A 20485-nucleotide genomic window follows, 5' to 3' on the forward strand; every position below is an offset into this window, starting at 1 on the left:
TATCCAAAAGCAAACCAATGTAAGGCAGTGCTCCAATATAATTCAGGTTATCACACAGTAAGGCTGGTTAACCAGTGATTAGCTTTATGTTTAATTTCAATTATAACAATAATATATTCAAAGTTAACCTATTTATACCTGTTAGCTTTCTTTTTGGCTCCATTTCCAACAAGCGAGCACTCTATAAAGGTGGACTGCACCTGCACAAGAGCCTTCCACAGCTATGAGTTCATTTCTTTCTGGTTTTTCTGATATAAGTGTTGATGGAAGGGTCTCAGACTACGCGGGAAGGTTTGCATCATGAGAAAAAGACTCTCCGCTGTTTTAGCACTTTCTAATCTTTCAAAGAAATAGGAGGTAGAGACGAAAGTGGAGCAAATGCATAAAACACAATAAAACCACAAGACAAAAGCATAACTCAGGACGTAACATTTATATCCAGCAGTCTGAAATCAGAGCCTGATGCATTCATTTCCTCATTCATTATTGCCCCTTCAACACCATGGAAATCCTGGGTACCCAATCAGGCTAGGGAAGGAATAGCCTCTGAAGGCATCAACTACTTCTCATGTTGCCTCATGGAATTTTGAAGGCCCTTTCGACCAAGCCACGGCATCCTTTGAACTTTAATCAGAGACACTGATCTAGGGAGCAGTGTTCAAAGTAAAAACAGGTCTACCTGAACCGGAGACCACCACAGGTTCCGTCTCGGGGCAAAAGTCAACAACTGGATGTCTGCTATTTCAACCTCATTTTGGGCCCAATCCTTGGCTGTGCTGAGGGTAGATTTACATTTCTCTGCAGCAGCATCCTTTACCAAATCACCCAACATCTGAGCAGTGTTAAGGAGGAATGGCTTCCACAAATAGGCCCCATTTGTTTCTTTAATCTAGTAGCACAGGTCTAAATTAGGGACCAGAAACACACATACATCAGAATCCCTGTAACACTCCAAAGGAGAGGAATTTATTAAAAATAGATACTCTACCCCAGGGGTCTCCAACCCTTTTAAGCATGAGATCACTTTTTGAATGTAAGTGCAATCCAAGATCTACCTCAAACCCACGTCCTTGCCCCACCTCCTTTGTGCCCCTTCTCTGAGGCCCCGCCCCTGCTCACTCCATCCTCCCTCCCGCATCCTCCCTCACTTTCACCAGGCAGGGCCAGCAGGTCGGAGTGCAGATGCGGGTCTTGGATTAAGAGATTTGGAGTGTGAAAGGGACTCTGAGCTGAGTTTGGGGCAGGCAATTGGGATGCCGGAGGAAGATCTAGGTGCAGGCTGTAGGAGGTGGATGGATGCAGGGGTACTTAGGGTTATGGCAGGGGCCTGGGTTGCAGGAGGAGGTTCATGACTGGGGTAGGGTTTTGGGATGTGGGCTCCAGCTGGGCACTGCTTACGTCAGGTGGCTCTTGGGTGGTGGTGCAGTGGGGCTAAGCAGGCTCACCCTTGTCCCAGCCCTGCACCACTCCCAAAAGCAGCCAGCAAACTCCCTCCCAATCCCTGTTGTGCCCCCCCTCTGCTCTGTGGAGATAGGATACAGGGTGTGAGAGGAGGCATCTTGACATCAGCACCCTTCTCTGTCTCCCCTGCCCTGCACAGCAAGCAGGAGGTTCCTGAGGGGACATCTCCAAGGCAAAGAGCAGGAGATGTGCAGGAGTCTGTGGGGGGCAGCTGAAGTGCTGGGCTTGATAACAGCCTTTTGGCCAAACCAGTCAAGATCTCCTGTCAGAGGCTCCAAGATCTACCAGAAGATCCCAATCTACTGGTTGGTGACCGCTGCGCTACACCTATCCCACATTCAGCACTGATTTCAATTCAATGCACAACTGCAGCATTTACTAGGGGCAAATTCAGAAAAAGTGTCACTTTTAGTCTCTCCACATCAAGCCAGACATAGAGAGTGTTTCCCAGCTCATGGGCCACATGCTTCCAGTTACCTCCATTCATTGTGCAATTTGGGGTATATGGGTGACCACCATTTTGGAGAGGGGACCTAAACACACAATTGGAGCATCCTCTGCTGGGCAGTGAATGGCAAGTGAGCGTCGTCCATTTCATCATGCAGAAGTAAGGAAAGGTGAAAAATAAAAATAAGGAAGGACTCTCAGAGCAAACTGTCATTTGTCCCAAAGTCCCCGATTAAATGTGAACAACTTCCTGGAGTGCAAAACTAATATTCAATTATGTGACCAAATAGCCATCAGCAGAGAGAGAGACAGAGAGAGGAAAACCCGCAATACAGAGCAGTGTAAATCACTTGCTCTTTCATACAAAATGAAATTTCTGAACAGGTCACATCTGATGGCTTAGAAGTCAGCAGAGCAGATTCCCCCATCACATTCTTCTCTGATCCATTCAAATGTGCTTCACTCCACAGTGGAAAAAAACCCAATGAGCACAATCACAGTGGGGGAAAAGCTGGAAAAAAAACCCCTCAGCTCAGCAGGAAAAAGCCCAGCAATGGCTTTGCTAATAGATGGAAACGGGGATTAGAGCACAGAACGATCCATGCTGTGTTTGGGATTCATCTGGATTCCCTATCCAAGTCTGAGACGCTTTCATCTCCAGCTTTAATGAGTCAGATTTAGGATCAAACTGCTATTATTAAGTTTGGGAGCTGGAAGGTTAGAAGACCAGCCAATAAACTCTACTGGCTGTGTCTAGACCGGCAAGTTTTTCCGCAAAAGCAGCTGCTTTTGCAGAAAAACTTGCCAGCTGTCTACACTGGCTGCTTGAATTTCCGCAAGAACACTGACTTCCTACTGTCTGCAATCAATGCTTCTTGCGAAAATACTATGCTGCTCCCATTCGGGCAAAAGTCCTTTTTGCGCAAAGCTTTTGAGCAACAGGGTCAGTGTAGACAGCTCAGATTTGTTTTGCGCAAAAAAGCCCCAATCGCGAAAATGGCGATCGGGGCTTTTTTGTGGAAAAGTGCGTCTAGATTGGTATAGATGCTTTTCCGCAAAAAGTGCTTTTGTGGAAAAGCATCCGTGCCAATCTAGACACTCTTTTCCACAAATGCTTTTAACAGAAAACTTTTCTGTTAAAAACATTTGCGGAAAATCATGCCAGTCTAGACGTAGCCTACTGTGAAACAAACGGACCCCTGCTGGAGTGGGTGGGCATAATGATGGTGATGGGGAAGGAGAGAAGCCCTCCAACTCTTCCCATTTCCTTCTGGCATTGCAGAGGCTGAAATGATACATTTTCTCCATGCCTTCTCCTCCTCTATGTCATATTGCAGGGGTGGCCAAACTGTGGCTTGCAGGCCACAAATGGCTCTTTTGCCATTAAAGTGCAGCTCACAGAGCCTCTCAGCACCTATTCTCTCCCCCCCCACACACACACACGTTCTCCACCTGTTAGACTGAGTGAGAGCTTGGGATCTCCGCTTTGCAGTGTAGTGGTTGGGTAGGGGCTTCACCCCAAGGGATACACCTGACAGGGCTTTGTCTTCAGTAGGAGCAGAGCTCAAGCCCCAGGGAGTGTCAGGCACCTCCTGTGGATGGGGCCATCCTTAGGATTTATGGGGCCGTAGGCAGTATTATTAAACTGGTGCCCCTCTGCCTGATGGCAGACGGGGGGAGGGATGATTTTTTAGAGATGTGATTTTATGATCTTCAACAACACACCAATGAAATATTTTAAAAGCAAATAAATTAAGATCCTGATGACTAACACAATACATTCAGAAACTGACAATTTACTTGGCGTTGGCAAATATCTGTTAAAAGGCTTCATTACCACTGGAATGGCTCTTTCACAGGTTCAGTGTTCTGCTAACAGGCTTTTTCACTTTTATATTAACTAGATCCTCTCTGGAAGATGCAGAGCCACAGAACAGGGATTGGAAGAGATGCTTGGGTGGGCATTAAGACTCAGGGGTGCCTCACATTTTCAGGTGCTCCATATTGTTGAGTATTCTGCATATGGGTAAGAATGGTCCTGCCTGTGATGATGAAGCCCCAAGCCCTATCTAGTGTGCCCAGATTCTCAAACTTCAACCTGCTGTCCAGCACAACCTGGACCAATATGAGAATAACTGGGGTGATCTCTAACAATTGCTCTGCTAATGAAGTAACAGCATAAATGTGATGCTCAGGGCTTGTTTAGACCACGAACATTTTTGTTGATTAGGACAGGTCTAAGGGGAATGTGCTAGCTAACCCTAACCACTATCCCCGGACTGCACCAGCACTGCAAATATTTCTGTGTGTTTCCATCAGGATAGCAATCTTGAGTAGGCCAATTCCATGGAAAATACTAGAGGAGACAAAGTCCAGGTCAATTTTCACTCAGTAGAGCTACCAGAGGTCACTCAATTTCCCGCACAAGGAGCTAATGGACTCTCCCTGTAGTAGGGAAACACACTCCCATACCTCACAGGAGAAAAGAGTTGGTAGAAAGCACCCTGGGATTCACTATAGAGAAGGGTGACCTGCAAAAATAAAAGCAGGCAACTCACCTGGGGGAGCTCACAGACAACAGTGATGCACAGTGTCTAAACAGCCTTAAAAAGTCACTATGTGGAAAGACAAATGTCTTTAAAATAGTATGTCCTCTGCACTGTGCAAAATTATTATGGAGTTTATTTATCTTGTGAAATCGCTGATGTCTATTAAGGTGTGAACACTGGATGACTCTTTTCCCACATTCACAGAATTCATAGGGTGCTCCCCTGTGTGGATCTTCTGATGTTTAAAAAGAGCTGAGCTGTGAGGGAATGTTTGCCCACATTCACAACATATATAGGGTCGCTCTCCTGTGTGCATCCTTTGATGATTAACAAGGCCTGCACTCTGAGTGAACGTTTTCCCGCACTCACCACATTCATAGGGTCGCTCTCCTGTGTGCATTCTCTGATGATTAATAAGCCCTGAGCTCTGAGAGAACTTTTTCCCACACTCACAGCATTCATAGGGTCGCTCTCCTGTGTGGATTCGCTGATGAATAATAAGTCCTGAGCTCCAAGTGAACTGTTTCCCGCACTCACAGCATTCATAAGGGCGCTCTCCTGTGTGAATTCTCTGATGTTTATTAAGGTCTGATTTGAAAGTGAAGCTTTTCCTGCACTCACAGCATTCATAGGGTCTCTCCCCTGTGTGGATCTTCTGATGTCTAATAAGGGTTGAACTCTGAGTGAAGCTTTTCCCGCATTCACAGCATTCATAGGGTCTTTCCCCTGTGTGGCTTGTCTGATGTTTAATGAGTTTTGATTTCTCACTGAACTGTTTCCCGCACTCACAGCACTCATAGGGGCGCTCTCCTGTATGGATCCTTTGATGTTTGAAAAGAGCTGAGCCCTGAGGGAACGTTTTCCCACACTCAGAGCATGCATAGGGTCGCTCTCCTGTATGCATCCTCTGATGATTAACAAGGCCTGCGCTTTGAGTGAACGTTTTTCCACACTCACCACATTCATAGGGTCGCTCTCCTGTGTGCATTCTTTGATGACTAATAAGGCCTGAGCAGCGAGTGAACTTTTTCTCACACTCACAGCATTCATAGGGTCGCTCTCCAGTGTGGATTCTCTGATGATTAATAAGCCCCGAGCTCCAAGTAAACTGTTTTCCGCACTCACAACATTCATAAGGACGCTCTCCTGTGTGAATTCTCTTATGTTTATTAAGGTCAGATTTGAAAGTGAAGCTTTTCCCGCACTCTCTGCATTCATAAGGTCTCTCTCCTGTGTGGATCCTCTGATGTCTAATAAGGGATGAGCTGTGAGTGAAGCTTTTCCCGCACTCGCAGCACTGACAGGGTCTCTCTTTTGTGTGGTTTGTCTGATGTTTAATAAGGCTCGATTTCTGACTGAACTGTTTCCCGCACTCACAGCACTCATAGGGCCTTTCTCCTGAGTGGCTTGTCTGATGTTTAATAAGTGTTGATTTCTCAATGAACTGTTTCCCACACTCAGCACATTCGTAGGGGCGCTCTCCCGTGTGGATCTTCTGATGTTTAAAAAGAATTGAGCTCTGAGGGAAAGTCTGCCCACACTCACAGCACTCATAGGGTCGCTCTCCTGTGTGGATTCTCTGATGATTAATAAGGACTGAGCTCCGAGTGAACTTTTTCCCACACTCGTGGCATTCATATGGTCTCTCTCCTGTGTGGATCCTCTGATGTCTGATAAGGGTTGAGCTCCGAGTGAAGCTTTTCCCACACTCACAGCACTCATAGGGTCGCTCTCTTGTGTGGCTTGTCTGATGCTTAAGAAGCTGTGTTTTCTCAATGAACTGTTTCCCACACTCACTGCATTTGTAGGGGCGCTTTTCTGTGTGGATCCTTTGATGTCTAATAAGGGTGGAGGTCAGAGTGAAGTTTTTCCCACACTCAGTGCATGTGTTTTTTGCCTCTCCTGTAGCTATTCTCTGCTGGGCTGCAGTTTCCTTGATGTCCTGGTCAGTTCCCTGACAGTTAAAGGATTTTCCCACTTCCTCACTGGGCTGGTTTCCCTGCTCCCTTTCTGGCCTGTGCTGATTCTCACAGGCTTCCCCTTTCACACAAGACCTGGACGCATTCCCTTTGGAGTCTTGCGCTAACTCCCCGTGTGGTTCCACTCGCTCAGCGTCTTCCTGTTGAGGGTTCAGCTCCTGGTTCTCACTCCCCATCCCAGCACCTGCTGGGACAAAGACAGAAACCTCAGAAACAGGCAGGAACAGGGAGAACAAAATTAGAGTTGGAGCAACAGAAGCCCTAGTAGGGGAGAAAGGAGGGGACTCATTCTGTCACCACATCTCATCAGGGCAGGACAATGAACAGGTCTCCATCCCCCTCCCTTGGCCAAAGCCATAAGCCACCCTTCCCCTCACCTGGAGAAACCTCAAGTGCCACCCTTTAATCAGAGGGACCCCAGTTGGTTGCAGTTCCATCCCTCACCTACCTGGAGGTGCCCCCTCCCACCCTCCATCCCCTTTCTGCCCCCTAGATCTGCCCCTCACAAATCCTGTGCCCAACTTTGCTCCTTCTCCTCTCTGCTCCCCCAGCCACCCCCATTCAGCTCTATCCCTAACGGTGCTGTGCCAGCTCCACTCTTTCCCCTCAATGAGCCCCAGCCCAGCCCTGCCCCTCAGCAGCCCTGTGCCCAGCTCAGCTTCTACCTCTCTCTGACCCCCAACACTCCCTCAGCCCAGCTCTGTCCCTCTGTGGCTCTGTGCCCCCCACTCAGCTCCTTTCTCCCGGCCAATCTCTGCCCTCCACCCCTTCGCTCTTTTCTCGTCTCAGCTGGGTTCCTCTGCCCCCCTCCCTGTAGTCCCATGCCTATCTCTACCCCAGAGCTTGGCTCCCGCCATCTCTTCCCAGCCTAGCTCTCCCTCCCCGCTTACTCACATGGCAAATGCTCACAGCCAGACTGGCTCCTCCCCCTTGCTCTGCCTTCCCAGCACAGCTGGGAGGTGCTGTCCCGACTTGCCCTCGGGCCACCCAGGGCCCTTCCTGCACTAGCACTCTGTGGTAGGTGCATTCCCTGCCCAGAGCTACTCTTCAGTGCACAGTGGGCGTCAGAACTTGGGAGCATGCATCTAAGAGCCCTGCAGCCCACGTGGGCAATGTAAAAGGACCTGGGTCTCCCAGCCCCTGCTATTTCAGTGGCAGACAGAGGACCCTGGACCCTTTTTAATTGCCTAGCCCTATGGCCATCGGCAGGCCTGCGCAGGGAGCTTCTGCCAGGTGTCAACTAGGATGGGTAGGAAAGCCAGGAGTGACAGCTGCCCTGAGGCTACAAGTCTTTGTAGCCTATGCTTTTCTATATTTAATTTGTAGCCTATGCTTTTTACACTTTTCTACATATATATTTTTTTCACTATAATCTAGCAGGAATGCCAGGGCTTACTGGGATTGTACCGTATAAGAAGTTAGCTTTGGCGGTAGTGGTATAATTAAGGGTTAAAGGATATAAAATCCTGTTTATAGATTTTAGAAGCTGTGAAAAGGTTTGTGGTGAAATTTTCAGTTGGGTCAGAATACTCATAATGGCCACACTGGCGTGATTAGATGTGAGTCAATGCCTCGTGAGATCTAAAAAGAGTCCAAAAATGCAAGACCCAGCCAAACTGACATCCCGATCAAGGAAACAGAAGGCATGAGTATCTGGCCGCAGGATCCCATTTTTCCCACTTCAGGGAACTGGTCCGAAAGGGCATCAAATGATTTTACTCATGTATATTCAAAGGACGCCCCAATTCAATCATCGAATCAGATGTGTGTACCCTCAGCATCTCAGGGTGTGGAAACCTGTTTTTGACCTTAAGAAGTTGGCTAAGATAATGAAAAAATTACACACAAAAACTTATAGCAGTCATTGTCCGGCAAGATTTTATTTCCTCACAAAGAACTTTCTGCCTGAGGCTGTCTACCTCAAACTCCTTCCTTTATTCATTCTTTCTAAGTTTCTCTCTATCATATTCTGCTTATCATACTCCACCTTTTACTGAGATCCAAGTGCCACCGGCGAAGGGGGCTGGTTCCTCCACGCCCAGGTTCTCCAGGAGGGTGTGTGTGGACACGGTACTATACTAGGTAATTGAAACTGCTTAGATAAATCACAATGGTATACCCAGGTTTCATTTATGCTACCCTCTGGGATGACTGAATCCATTTGTGTAACCCTTGCTGTGTACTTTGTATTGTTTGCAATCTTAATACCAATCCTAATAAAAATTGTTTTATTTGGCACTGCTCGCAGTGTAATCGTGACTGCTGTGGGCTCCCAGATCCGCTTCCAGAAATAGAGTTACATAGCTTTCAAACTCTGTAACTGGGATGGGATGCCAAAACTAGAACCTCCCAGTCAGATCAGGCGAGCCATACCCATATCAAATACCATATTCTTAACCCCAGATAACAACTTCTCTGGGATACTCCGGAACTCCAGGAGCTCTCACGACCTGTACAAGGAGTGACAGCTGTTTGCTTTGGGCCCTCAGAGTTTTTGAGTTAGTTTAATGATCCCTCACCTGTGCAGGCACCTCTCAGGATCGCTTCTTCCTCAGAGCCCTGAAGCTCGAGGACCCAAGGCTCCTCCCCTCGTTCCATCTGTGAAATCACATCAGGTTTGGAAACTTGAAACCCTGCTCAGAGGATAGAAAACAAGGGAGATCAGGAGGATTCATGGGACGTTTGTCACAACGAAGATTCCATTACTTTAACACCAGCCCATTTTAAAGTAGTAAAACCCAGTGGGCAGCTCCCTACATGCTCACAGGCGCAAGACTCACCTGTCAGTTTGGCGGACAGCAGCAATATTTTCTTTTTAAATAGTCTAACAACTCTAAAAGCCCCAAGTTTATTCGAATTCTTTCGATTTACTTTCGAAAGGACGCAACTCAGGTTTTGTCAAAAAAATGGCCATTTTTCCAACAAAACTCTGTACTGTAGACATATGATGAGTCTGGTAACAGATATAAGCTGAGAAGCAGGATGCTGATGAGACTCTCTTGGCACAATTCCTAGCATATACAAAAGAGTTTTTTCCCCCAAAAAAATCAAGTATGTCACATATTTTTAAGGGGTTTACAATCAGTTTTAATCCCCATTGAGTCTATGAGCATGTGAATTGAATGTGTGTAAGTAATGTAATTCCAAACTTTCTCTGTGTATTTGGCTGTCACAGGCCAGCTCCTCAAGCCAAATACACAAAGTTTGGAATTGCATTATATACACAAATTCAATTCACATGCTAATGGACTCAATCGGGATTTAAACTGGCGGGGACTCTACCATTGAAGGTGCTAACAGCTTTCTGAGTGGTATCCTTCCTCTCTTCGCAATCTATCTATTGACTTTGATCTTTATCTGCTTAGGTTTAGCACCAATTATCCAGATACTTAAAGAAAAAACAGGATGGGGATGGGAGACAGAGCATCATTCTCTTCCCCCCACTTCTCTTATTTATTTCGAGTTTTCATATCCCCTACTCATAACTCATAACCCATGAAAGCTCATGATACCATCTACATGTTTTGTTAGTCTATAAAGTGCTACCAGACCCTTTGTTATTTTTTTCTGTCCCCTTAAGGGTGGCCATTTTTAATTCTGTTCTCTCCATGGCACACCGGCGTGCCACGGAACACACTTTAAGAAACGCCGGTCTAGACCACTTGGATTGTTTAGTGTTCATGGCATCTTTCAATCCCTTCATGTACCTAAGTGTGTATTTAGATACGGGCTCTCCTTTTCCTTCAGTAAGGCTACGTCTACACTGGCATGATCTTGCGCAAAAACTCCTTAGCGCAAGAGTTCTTGCGTTAAAGTAGTTGCACAAGACAGTGTCTACACTGGCATGTGCTTTTGTGCAAGAGCATCCTTGCCAGTGTAGACGCTCTCTTGCGCAAGAAAGCTCTGATGGCCATTTTAACCATAGAGCTTTCTTGCACAAGAAATTCATGTTGCCTGTCTACACTGGCCTCTTGCGCAAGAACAGTTGCTCAAAAGGGCTTATTCCTGAACGGGAGCATCAGAGTTCTGGCGCAAGAAGCACTGATTCATACATTAGAACGTCAGTTTACTTGCATAAGAACATGCAGTCAGTGTAGACAGGCAGCAAGTTTTTGCACAAGAGCGGCTGCTTTTGCGCAAGATCGCGCCAGTGTAGACACAGCCTAAAGGTTTTCAGTTCAAGTGTGTCTATGAGGTTCTGGGGAGGAAAGGGTGCATGGAGATCTCGCAGTCTCCTCCTCTTCCCTCTCCTGAGATCCCATTGCACGGATCACTGTGAGGGGGCATCTGCACTGAACTAGCCCTAACAAGGGTTAAATCCAGCCTTGGGAGAGGGCTGGGGCTGTGGAGGAAGCAGCCAGGTAGCATCCAATTAGGGCCTTGCTGCTAGTATAAATAGGGGCTCTTGGGGAAGAGACTCTTTCTTGCTCCAGCTGTTGAGCAGGAAGGACCTGGCTGCCTAGGAAACTGGGGAAAGGCAGGGAGAGCTGGGGAGATGTATCCAGGCAAACTCCCAGGCTGAGGCCTTGCTCTCAAGACCTGAGGATACTAGGGCTGCAGGAGGCAGCAAGTTAACATCCCCTCGCCAATGATGAGTGGCCATTTCACACTGCAGTTTGCCCCTGAGGCAGGGGCTAAATGATGACTGGCAGTGGGTCACTGAGCAAGGTAGGTATAGGGGGCTGGGGTTCCCTGGGAAGGGAGGACCCCAGACTGTGGGGGCAGTGCACAGGGCAGTACTGTGACAAAAGGGCACTGTGGGCAGGAAAGGACATGGGGCCTGAACCAGTGCAACGACAGGGCAAGACACCCCTCCAGCCAAAGGGGCCCTGGGGCTGAAGAGCTAATTCCTGAGGAGACCAGCAGGAGGCACTGCAGCCATGAGTAATGACCCTGGTACAATCACTCTTAACACTCAATGCCTGATGCTTGGGTGTGGAGAGGGGTTTCCCTGCCCAGGAAGTGGCTGTCACTGCCCGCTCAAAGGGTGGTTCAGTTGCACATTCATAGAAACCAGCTTGCTTGGAACAGACCCCTCTTTGCCGTGAGGAGACAGAGAGAGTTTTCCCAAGTACAGCAGGATACACATTTTGCAAATGTGGGGCCTTTCCAGAGAACCTCAGCTCCTATACCCACCTTGTCTCAGTGACGCACTGCCAGTCATCCTGGGGACACCCTTTGTTGTCCCGTCCCCAAGAGGTCCTGTTATGTGACTGCTTCCCTCCAGGAGATCAGACACACACATCCTTCTTACAACCTGTGCCACAGATGAGGTGTCTGGCATTTCCCCTGTAATAAGCAGGGAGACACACCTGTTCCCATCCTCACCTTCCGTCTGACTGTTTAGACTCAATCAGGTTATTTTCTTCATTTTGTTGTTTGGTTAAACTTCTCTCTGCTAAGTCCATGTATTCCCCCTTCCCCCCATACACTGTATTTTAAGCTGGATCCAAGAGATACAATTTCTCTCTGTTTTAATTTGCTCTTTTCTCAGTTGCTCTGTAACATCTAGTAGCCAAGTATACTTTACCAAGTATATTTTTTGTTTTGTTAATAAAATCTTTTTTAAGGCTATGATTTAATTCTCGAGTCCTGGAAGGTAACAGGTCTGTCAGTGAATACCTAAGACTGAGGCTACATGTACACTGGCATGATTTTCTGGAAATGCTTTTAACGGAAAAGTTTTCTGTTAAAAGCATTTTCGGAAAAGAGCATCTAGATTGGCACGGACGCTTTTCCGCAAAAGCACTTTTTGCGGAAAAGCGTCCGTGCCAATCTAGACGTGCTTTTCCGCAAAAAAGCCCCGATCACCATTGGACTTTTGCCCAAACGGGAGCAGCATAGTATTTCCGCAAAAACACTGAGAATCTTACATGAGATCGTCAGTGCTTTTGCGGAAATTCAAGCGGCCAGTGTAGACAGCTGGCAAGTTTTTCCGGAAAAGCGGCTGATTTTCCAGAAAAAGTGGCCAGTCTAGACACAGCCTGAGAGGTCAGCTATCAGAGATTGCAGCTTGTCTTCTCTTTTGCCCCCAAACTTTCTTGTGGTAAAAGAACTTAGGGATACCCCTCTGGAAGAAGTTCAAGTGCTTTCTTCCTGGGACAAAGAATGGGTTTTTCACTTGATGGTGACAGCCCATCTCCCAAGGCCAGGGAATCTGTGCCCTTGGGGAGTTTTTTCTAAAGCAGAAGCCTATAGAGTCTCTTGCGGGCTTCCAACTTCTGCACTCGGAGTTCCAGAGCGAGGAATAGCCTTGACACCTTCCTTCTCAGGGCATACTTGTGTTCTCCAGAATGAAGTGTGTCCCCTGTCCAGCTCTAGTCAAGACAGACTCTTCACTAGATAGCCTGTACCCTTCTTTCCCTTAGAAGCGGGTTGGCCTTCAGTTACCAAGCCCTAGGAATCCTCATCGCTCATAGTGGCTTCTTGGACCCCAATTTCCCCTTGAAGGCCCTCCTTCAAAACATGTGCCTGCATGCTAGGGCAGGATTTGTCCCCTGCTGAACTACAACTTCCTGGCAGCCAGAGACCTGGAGAGCAAGACACTCCCCTCCCCAAGGAAGATGACCAGGAGCTGGATTTATCCACCCCTTGTGACACATGGCTTTGCGCTCCTGGTGAGGAATTAAAGAGACACCCTTCCATTTCCTTAGCTGTTTTTGTGGCTTTTCCCTCCCCTCCTGGGGTTTTAGCACAAGATCCCTTCTCACTGCTTAACAGACCCTTGGACTGTCTTAGCCACATTAACAAAGTCATTCCCAATTCACACTGGATATGAGTTGTTAGACACTGCAGCTACCATCAGTTCAGCTTGCAGATCCCCAGTTTCTATGTGCACTCGAGCCCAAGGCACAAAGATTTTGTGGCCTCCCACTAATTCAAGTTCTGCTATCCACCCATGCAACATATCTTCTCTCTGGACCAGGACCTTCCTGACCACAGAAATCTCTTCCCCACTCTTGGGCTATGTCTACACTGGTGGGTTCTTGTGTAAGAGTTCTTGTGCAAGAACACATCCACACTGCCAGGTGCTTTTGCGCAAGAGTATCCATGGCAGTATGGATGCTGTCTTGTGCAAGAAAGCTCTGATGGCTATTTTAGCCATAGGGTTTCTTGCGCAAGAAAGCCCCTGCCGTGCGTCCACACTGCCCTCTTGCGCAAGAGAGCTTACACTTGTTAGAAAAGAGCGTAGCTCTTGTGCAAGAAGCCCTCTCTTACCACACTTTTCTGTAAATCTTCTTGCGAAAGAGCAGGCGGGCAGTGTGGACACTCTCCGGAAGAACCCGACAGTGTAGACGTAGCCTTGGAGTGCTCTGCCATTAACAGCTTGCAGTGCTTCCTGCTTGGCTGTGCAGCAACAACCTTTAGAAATCCTGTGTGATAAGTGGCCACTGTTTGAGGTGCTTTTGTGTTCTGGGGAGCAGCATTCCCATGTGTTACCTACTACCTGTTCCCACTCAGCATAAGGCATTTCTTCTTCGGGTGCTCAGTGGAATTTCAGTGACAGCATCTTTTGGGCTCCTCAGTCTGTACAAGTGACTTTTGATAAGTAACAGGGGAGTGAAACTGTGAATGCAAATGCCCAGCCTTCCATTCACCCTCTTTCTTCCCAGAGTAAAGCAGGGACCTCGTTTCCCACCAAACTTAAATACCTCTGCCTGAGATTTACTCTTACCAGGTGACTGAGTGCTCAAACTGATCAGCACAGGAAGCAAGAGCTTCTACTCATTACACCTTTTTATCCCATAAACACTCTTTTACATCATCATTAGAGCCCTGCACAGATACCCCTGGATATAAAGGGGATATCCACAAACGTGCAGGGGTCTAGATACAAAAATGATATCTGCAAAAACGGATATAAAGCACATATGCATGGATTTGCAGGGCTTTAATCATAATTAGACATATTCAGGAATTCTTCCTGAACAACAGAAATCACACATGTCTTCAAAGCTCGAAATAGCTTTTCCCCTGATCCACTTTTCTAGAAGATCCCTCATTTGTCACAAGGAGGGACAAGCAAAGTCAGTGATTCAGCTAGAGAGGGCAAAGCGGTGATATTCTTTTGCAAGTCTGAGCTGGTTTCTGTGGAGGGGGCTTGGTGTTTGAGTGTGGGGCGGGGGACTTCCATTCATCATGCTGGACCTAAATTCAAGTTTTGCCTCAGCAAAGAGAAGTTGTTAGACTTTGTGCTGTGCTGCTCCAGTGCTGTTCCTAGAGAGTTCGGTAGCTAGAAGGGGAGAGTGCTAGCATGCTGGGGTGATGCTGATGCTGAGACAGGGCAGAGTTAAGGTTACATTGTATGGGGGTGACATGAACCTTAACTCTGCATTTCCCCTTCTAAGAACCGCGGGGAAAGGACTCCTTACCCAGCGAGGTCACATTCTCGTAGTTCTCCTGCATGACAGCTCTGTAGAGGGCTCTCTGAGCGGGGTCCAGCAGAGCCCACTCTGCCCTGGTGAAATACACAGCCACCTCCTTGAAGGTCACCGGCCCCTGAAATAGCAATAGGCAACCCTGCTCAGCACCTACTGTCCCACTAGCCATGGGGTAGAGGAGCCAACCAAATGGAAGCTCTGGTGGCTCTCAATCAGAGTCCCACCCTCAGCCTGCTCAGAACATTCATTAAACACGCAGGTAAGAGGCCCCTTGCCTCTCCCACCAGACGGATCCCACCCCTACTAGCCAGGAACTGATATTGAAGATGCAACCCCTTGCAGGGTCCCGGGGTAGAGCCCCCTGGTAGCAAGCCCAACACCCTCCTCATTGTGAGGAACTGGATGTAAAGGGAAGACCAGCTCCCCTAAGCCTTCCTGAAGGGGGCCCTCTTCATATCTCCCAGCAGCTGCTGGTTGGCTGGGTCAAGCTCCAGCACAGGGAGTCTGGTTGGTTCTCCCAGCCCCATTCTTTCCCCTTCCATAAATTAGGCCACGTCCACCTCCAGATCTCATGGATCTGTTCCTAAAATCTAAGCCACATATTCAACCTTGTCTTGAAAGGTTTGCCATTCTCTGTCCTCCTCCTTTTCTCCACCCTGCTCCAACCTCCAAAGCTTTCCCCCTTCCTGTGCATCTTTCCCCCTCCCTCCAGCAGGAACCCACCAGCAGCCCCCAAAAAATCCCTACCTGAACTGGCTCTGCTGCAGCCATTTCTCTGCCCTGTGCCATGGCAGGACGCGATGAGCTGGAGCGATACATGAATGTCGTGCCACAGTCTGTTGGGGTGAGAAGGATGGTTGTGGAAGTTTCAAAACAGATTAGAATCAATTGCACGTCACCTTTCCTCCAGGCCATTCCCGGCAGACAGACATCCTACACTCTGCCACACTGGGACCATGCTAGATCTCTTTATTACCATGTAGACCTGGCCCCTCCTGCCAGGCTAAGCTCACAACACAACTTTAAACCTCCCCCGGAACAAAGTCTTTGGACAGAAAATGGGAAAAGAGCAGAATCAAATGAGTCACTGCAGGGGATTCCCTCTTGCTGCCCTGGGGGTCAATGTGACACCCAAGCAAGGGAAATATGGAGTCAGTAACTGGCTTTTCCTCTCTCTGATCCTCAATTTGTTCATAGGAAAGTGATGCTGCCCAGGGTGCTAGAATACATGTCTGGGTAGGTAAGAGAACTGGAAATCTCTCTCCCCATTCACTTCTCCCGCTGGTCCCTTCAGTCCCTTTTCCCCTTCTATTTCCTTCCCCAGTCTCTGCCCCTCTGGCTGGGAAAGGCTCACCCCTGCATTGTTTGCTCTCCCACAGCTGGATTTGCTCCTGCAATTGCTAGTGGGAGGAGAAACAAGGACAGGTTGTGTGTGCAGAGTCACTTTCATGCCAGTCCCAGAGTAGCAGAAAGAGACAGCTTGAGACAGGAGGCCTGGTAAAAGCCCTTGCTGCTATAAAGCAAAGTTAGCAAGAATCAGGTTATGAACAAAAGTCAGGCCCTGTTACAAAGGAGAAGGGACAGATGACCACTGGGCAGTTTAAGCTCCTGCAACCTCCAAGAGGAAAACAATTTAGGGCAAGAGGTTTCCTCCCACAAAGAAGTTTCTGCAATTTAGAAGCATGGGGACCAACCCCAAAACTAAGAGGGATTTTTAACTATGGATGTTAAATAGCGGTTGGGAAGCTAATTGAGTAGTCAATGGAATTTCCATCAACTACTCAATTAGTCAACAAGGGAGTTCTCTGTGGCTTGTTGGGAGCAGAGGCGCAGTATCTGGGATCCAGTGTGAGCTGGGACTGCTCAAACTTGTGCCATTTCAACCACTGCATCTCTGTCTCCTCTGCTTCCCCTGCCCCCACGGAGACAGTGCTGGGGATAACCAGCTTTTAAGCCAGCTCCCCCCACCATCAGCTCCTGCTCTCCACCTTTGCTGTCTCTGATACAGAAGCAGCAAAGAACAGGGGACAACTAGTTGAGTAGTGACTCGACTACCCAATAAGCCTAGGTTTATCGGGTAGTCAACTAGTCACTTACATTCCTATTTTTAACTGACATTTTTAATGAAATGGAAAGAAGCAAACTCATTAAATCACAGAATTCTAGAACTGGAAAGGACTTGAGAGGTCATCAAGTTCAGTCCCCTGCACTCACAGCAAGACCAAGCACTGTCTAGATCAACCCCGACAGATGTCTATCCAGCCTGATCTTAAATATCTCCAGAGATGGCAATTCCACAGCCTCCATAGGCAACTTATGCCAGTGTTTAACCACCCTGACAGTTACGAAGTTTTTCCTAATGTCGAACTTAACCCTCCTTTCCCGCAATTTAAGTCCATTGTTTTTTGTCCAATCATCAGAGGCCAAGGAGAACATTTTTTCTCCCTGCTCCTTCTAATGCCCTTTTAGATACTTGAAAACTGCTATCATGTCCCCTCTTAGTCTTCTCTTTTCTTAACTAAACAAGCCCAGTTTTTTTAGTTTTCCCTCGTAGGTCATGTTTTCTATCATTTTTGATAGAATCATTTTTGTTGCTCTTCTCTGGACCTTCTCCAATTTTTCCACAACTTCTTGAAATGTGGTGCCCAGAACTGGACATAATATTCTAGCTGGGGCCTAATCAGCACAGAACAGAGAGGAAGAATGACTTCTCATGTCTTGCTCACAACACTCCTGTTAATGTATCCCAGAATCATGTTTGCTTTTTTTGCAACAGTGTCACATTGCTGGTCCACTATGACCCCTAGATTCCTTTCTGCAGTACTCCTTCCTAGCTAGTCACTGCCAATTCTGTATGTGTGAAACTGACTGTTCCTTCCCAAGTGCGTTGCATCTGTCCTTATTAAACTTCATCCTATGTAACTCAGATCATTCCCAGGCTACGTCTACACTGGCATGATTTTCCGGAAATGCTTTTAACGGAAAAGTTTTCCGTTAAAAGCATTTTCGGAAAAGCGCGTCTAGATTGGCAGGACGCTTTTCCAGAAAAGCACTTTTTGTGGAAAAGCGTCCGTGGCCAATCTAGATGCGCTTTTCCGCAAAAAAGCCCCGATCATCGTTTTCGCGATCGGGGCTTTTTTGCGGAAAATACTACTGTGCTATTTACATTGGCCCTTTTCCGGAACAGTTTACCGGAAAAAGACTTTTGCCCGAACGGGAGCAGCATCGTTTTTCCAGAAAAGCACTGATGATTTTACATTAGATCGTCAGTGCTTTTCCTGGAAATTCAAGCGGCCAGTGTAGACAGCTGGCAAGTTTTTCCGGAAAAGCGGCTGATTTTCCGGAATAACATGCCAGTGTAGACACAGCCCTAGAGTTTATCCAGATCATTTTGAATTATGACCCTATCCTCCAACCATTTGCAACCCCTTCTAGCTTGGTATCATCTACAAACTTAATAATTGTACTCTCTATGCTAATATTTAAATAGTTCATGAAGATACTGAAGAGAACCAGTCCCAAAATAGACCCTGCAGAAATCCCACTCATTATGCCCTTTCAGTATGACTGTGAACTGTTAATAACTACTCTCTGAGGCTAGTCTAAACAACACTCCTCTGTTGGCAGAGGAATGTAAATTAGAGTTATCGAAAGTGCAAATGAAGTTTGGATTTAAACATCCCTCGCTTCATTTGCAGAATGGCAGCCGCCGCTTTTTTCGAAACAGGGCTTTTCGAAACCCCCCCGGCAGTTTAGATGGGGCATTTTCGTCAGAAATGACCCATTTTGAAAGATCCTGTACTCCCATCCCAAAGCCAACCTGTCTCTGAGCTCAGCTAAATAGCCTCCACTGATTCCATTTGAGGAATGACTGGAGGCAAACCTTTTCCATCAGGACAAGGACAAATGGCTGTAGCAGACGCAAAGGGGGAGGAGAGAGAACCCCCCCATCTGAGGGGTATTAAAGGGACATGTGAGAGAGCCGGCACAGGGAGCAGACAGGACAATTGGGCTATGTCTACACTCGCGGCTTCTTGCGCAAGTAATTGCAAATGAAGCTAAGCGTGGAATATAAACCAGCCTCATTTGCATACCTAATGAGCCACCATTTTTTTCAGAAGAGGCTCTTGCGCAAGGAGGATCTACACTGTCCCTTTTTGCGCAAGAAAAACCCTCTTGCGCAATTCTGTTACACCTATTACTTTTCAGAAAGAATGGCGTTGCGCAAGAAGGTTTTTCTTGCGCAAGAAGGGGCAGTGTAGACGCTCCTGCTTGCGCAAGAGCCTCTTCTGAAAAAAATAGTGGCTCATTAGGTATGCAAATGAGGCTGGGCGATATTCCACGCTTAGCCTCATTTTATATTACTTGCCAAGAAGCCGCGAGTGTAGACATAGCCTTGGTGAGGTAAGGGGAGGGGGTCCCTCTGGATGTTAGGGACCCCTGTGATACTGAGAGCAACAGGGAAGCACCAGAGAGAATTGGTACCAGCAGGTGAGAGGCCAGCGGCATAAACCCGGAGAAGGTGCAATTAACTCCGCCAACACACTTCTCCCCCTGGCATCTCCTGGCTCAGCTGCACAGTGCAACCCCCTCCCCCGCACCTGCCCCACTTACCTTCCCCTCCCTGCAACTCCGGCTCTTCCCCTCCCCAACACAGCTCCTGCCCCCACCCCACAAAGCAGCCCCGCCGAGCCCTCCCCGCCCCAGAACCCAGTTTCCCCGCCTCTCCGCCGGGTTGGTTCTCCGGCTCGCAGCTCCTGTCTCCTCCCAGCCCCTTCCTGTGCGCTGCAAACACCCAGCCGGGCAGCAGCGACGGCCGGGCCGGACGCCTGGGTCCCACCGCCCCCATCGCTGCTCCCGCAGGGATATGCTGGCCCCTCTGCGGCTCTGACAGGGCACAGCCAGCCCAGCGCCAGGCCCACCTCACCCCGACTGCCGGGCGACAGAACCTAGATGGGGGCTTCGCTCCCCAGTTTTCCATCCAGCCGGAAAAAGCCCAGCGGAGGGGGGGCGGAAGACATAAAATGTTAGGTCTGCTCTATCTGCCAATGGTCTCCTACAGCCAGGCACAGAACCCAGGCATCCTGGGTCAGAGCCCCTCCGTCTGCTGTACCCACTAGACCCCACTTCCCTCCTACAGCCAGGCAAAGAACCAGGGGTCCTGGGTCAGAGCCCCTCCCTCTGCTGTACCCACTAGACCCCACCCCCCTCCCGCAGCCAGGCAGAGAACCCGGGCGCCCTGGGTCAGAGCCCCTCCCTCTGCTGTACCCACTAGACCCCACTCCCCTCCCGCAGCCAGGCAGAGAAGCCAGGGGTCCTGGGTCAGAGCCCCTCCCTCTGCTGTACCCACTAGACCCCACTCCCCTCCCGCAGCCAGGCAGAGAAGCCAGGGGTCCTGGGTCAGAGCCCCTCCCTCTGCTGTACCCACTAGACCCCACTCCCCTCCCGCAGCCAGGCAGAGAACCGAGGGGTCCTGGGTCAGAGCCCCTCCCTCTGCTGTACCCACTAGACCCCACTTCCCTCCTACAGCCAGGCAAAGAACCCAGGGGTCCTGGGTCCCTCTGGGGTGACTAGTCGCCTCGGCTTGCCCCGGCCGTCACCTTTCTCCAGCTTGCTCTGTCCGGGCGGGGCTGTCACCGCGCACGAACCGTGCTGGGATTTTTGCAGC

General features: G+C 48.5%; 2 protein-coding genes across 9 annotated transcripts in view; both read right to left on the minus strand.

Annotated features, from left to right (window-relative positions):
- LOC102463552 (uncharacterized) overlaps nucleotides 1-20485 on the minus strand; it is a 587148-nt gene that overhangs the window by 466996 nt on the left and 99667 nt on the right. The window lies entirely within an intron of this gene.
- On the minus strand, nucleotides 419-20472 carry LOC149521814 (uncharacterized). 4 transcript variants are annotated; one of them, XM_089772471.1, is made up of 5 exons: nucleotides 20418-20472; nucleotides 15565-15653; nucleotides 14809-14935; nucleotides 8956-9069; nucleotides 419-6623 (listed from the first exon to the last, which is right to left on the minus strand). In XM_089772471.1, the coding sequence occupies exons 2-5, from the start codon at nucleotides 15634-15636 to the stop codon at nucleotides 4594-4596; spliced, it is 2343 nt and encodes a 780-aa protein (XP_089628597.1). In that variant the 5' UTR covers nucleotides 15637-15653; nucleotides 20418-20472; the 3' UTR covers nucleotides 419-4593. The 4 variants fall into 4 exon arrangements, with proteins under 4 accessions (XP_089628597.1, XP_089628596.1, XP_089628595.1 ...); XM_089772470.1 differs by lacking the exon at nucleotides 20418-20472 and adding an exon at nucleotides 19432-20005 and having other exon boundaries at nucleotides 419-6620; XM_089772469.1 differs by lacking the exon at nucleotides 20418-20472 and adding an exon at nucleotides 19432-20005.

This window comes from Pelodiscus sinensis, chromosome 22 (assembly GCF_052426305.1).
Source record: "Pelodiscus sinensis isolate ZL-2025 chromosome 22, ASM5242630v1, whole genome shotgun sequence".
Taxonomy (NCBI): Eukaryota; Metazoa; Chordata; order Testudines; family Trionychidae; genus Pelodiscus; species Pelodiscus sinensis.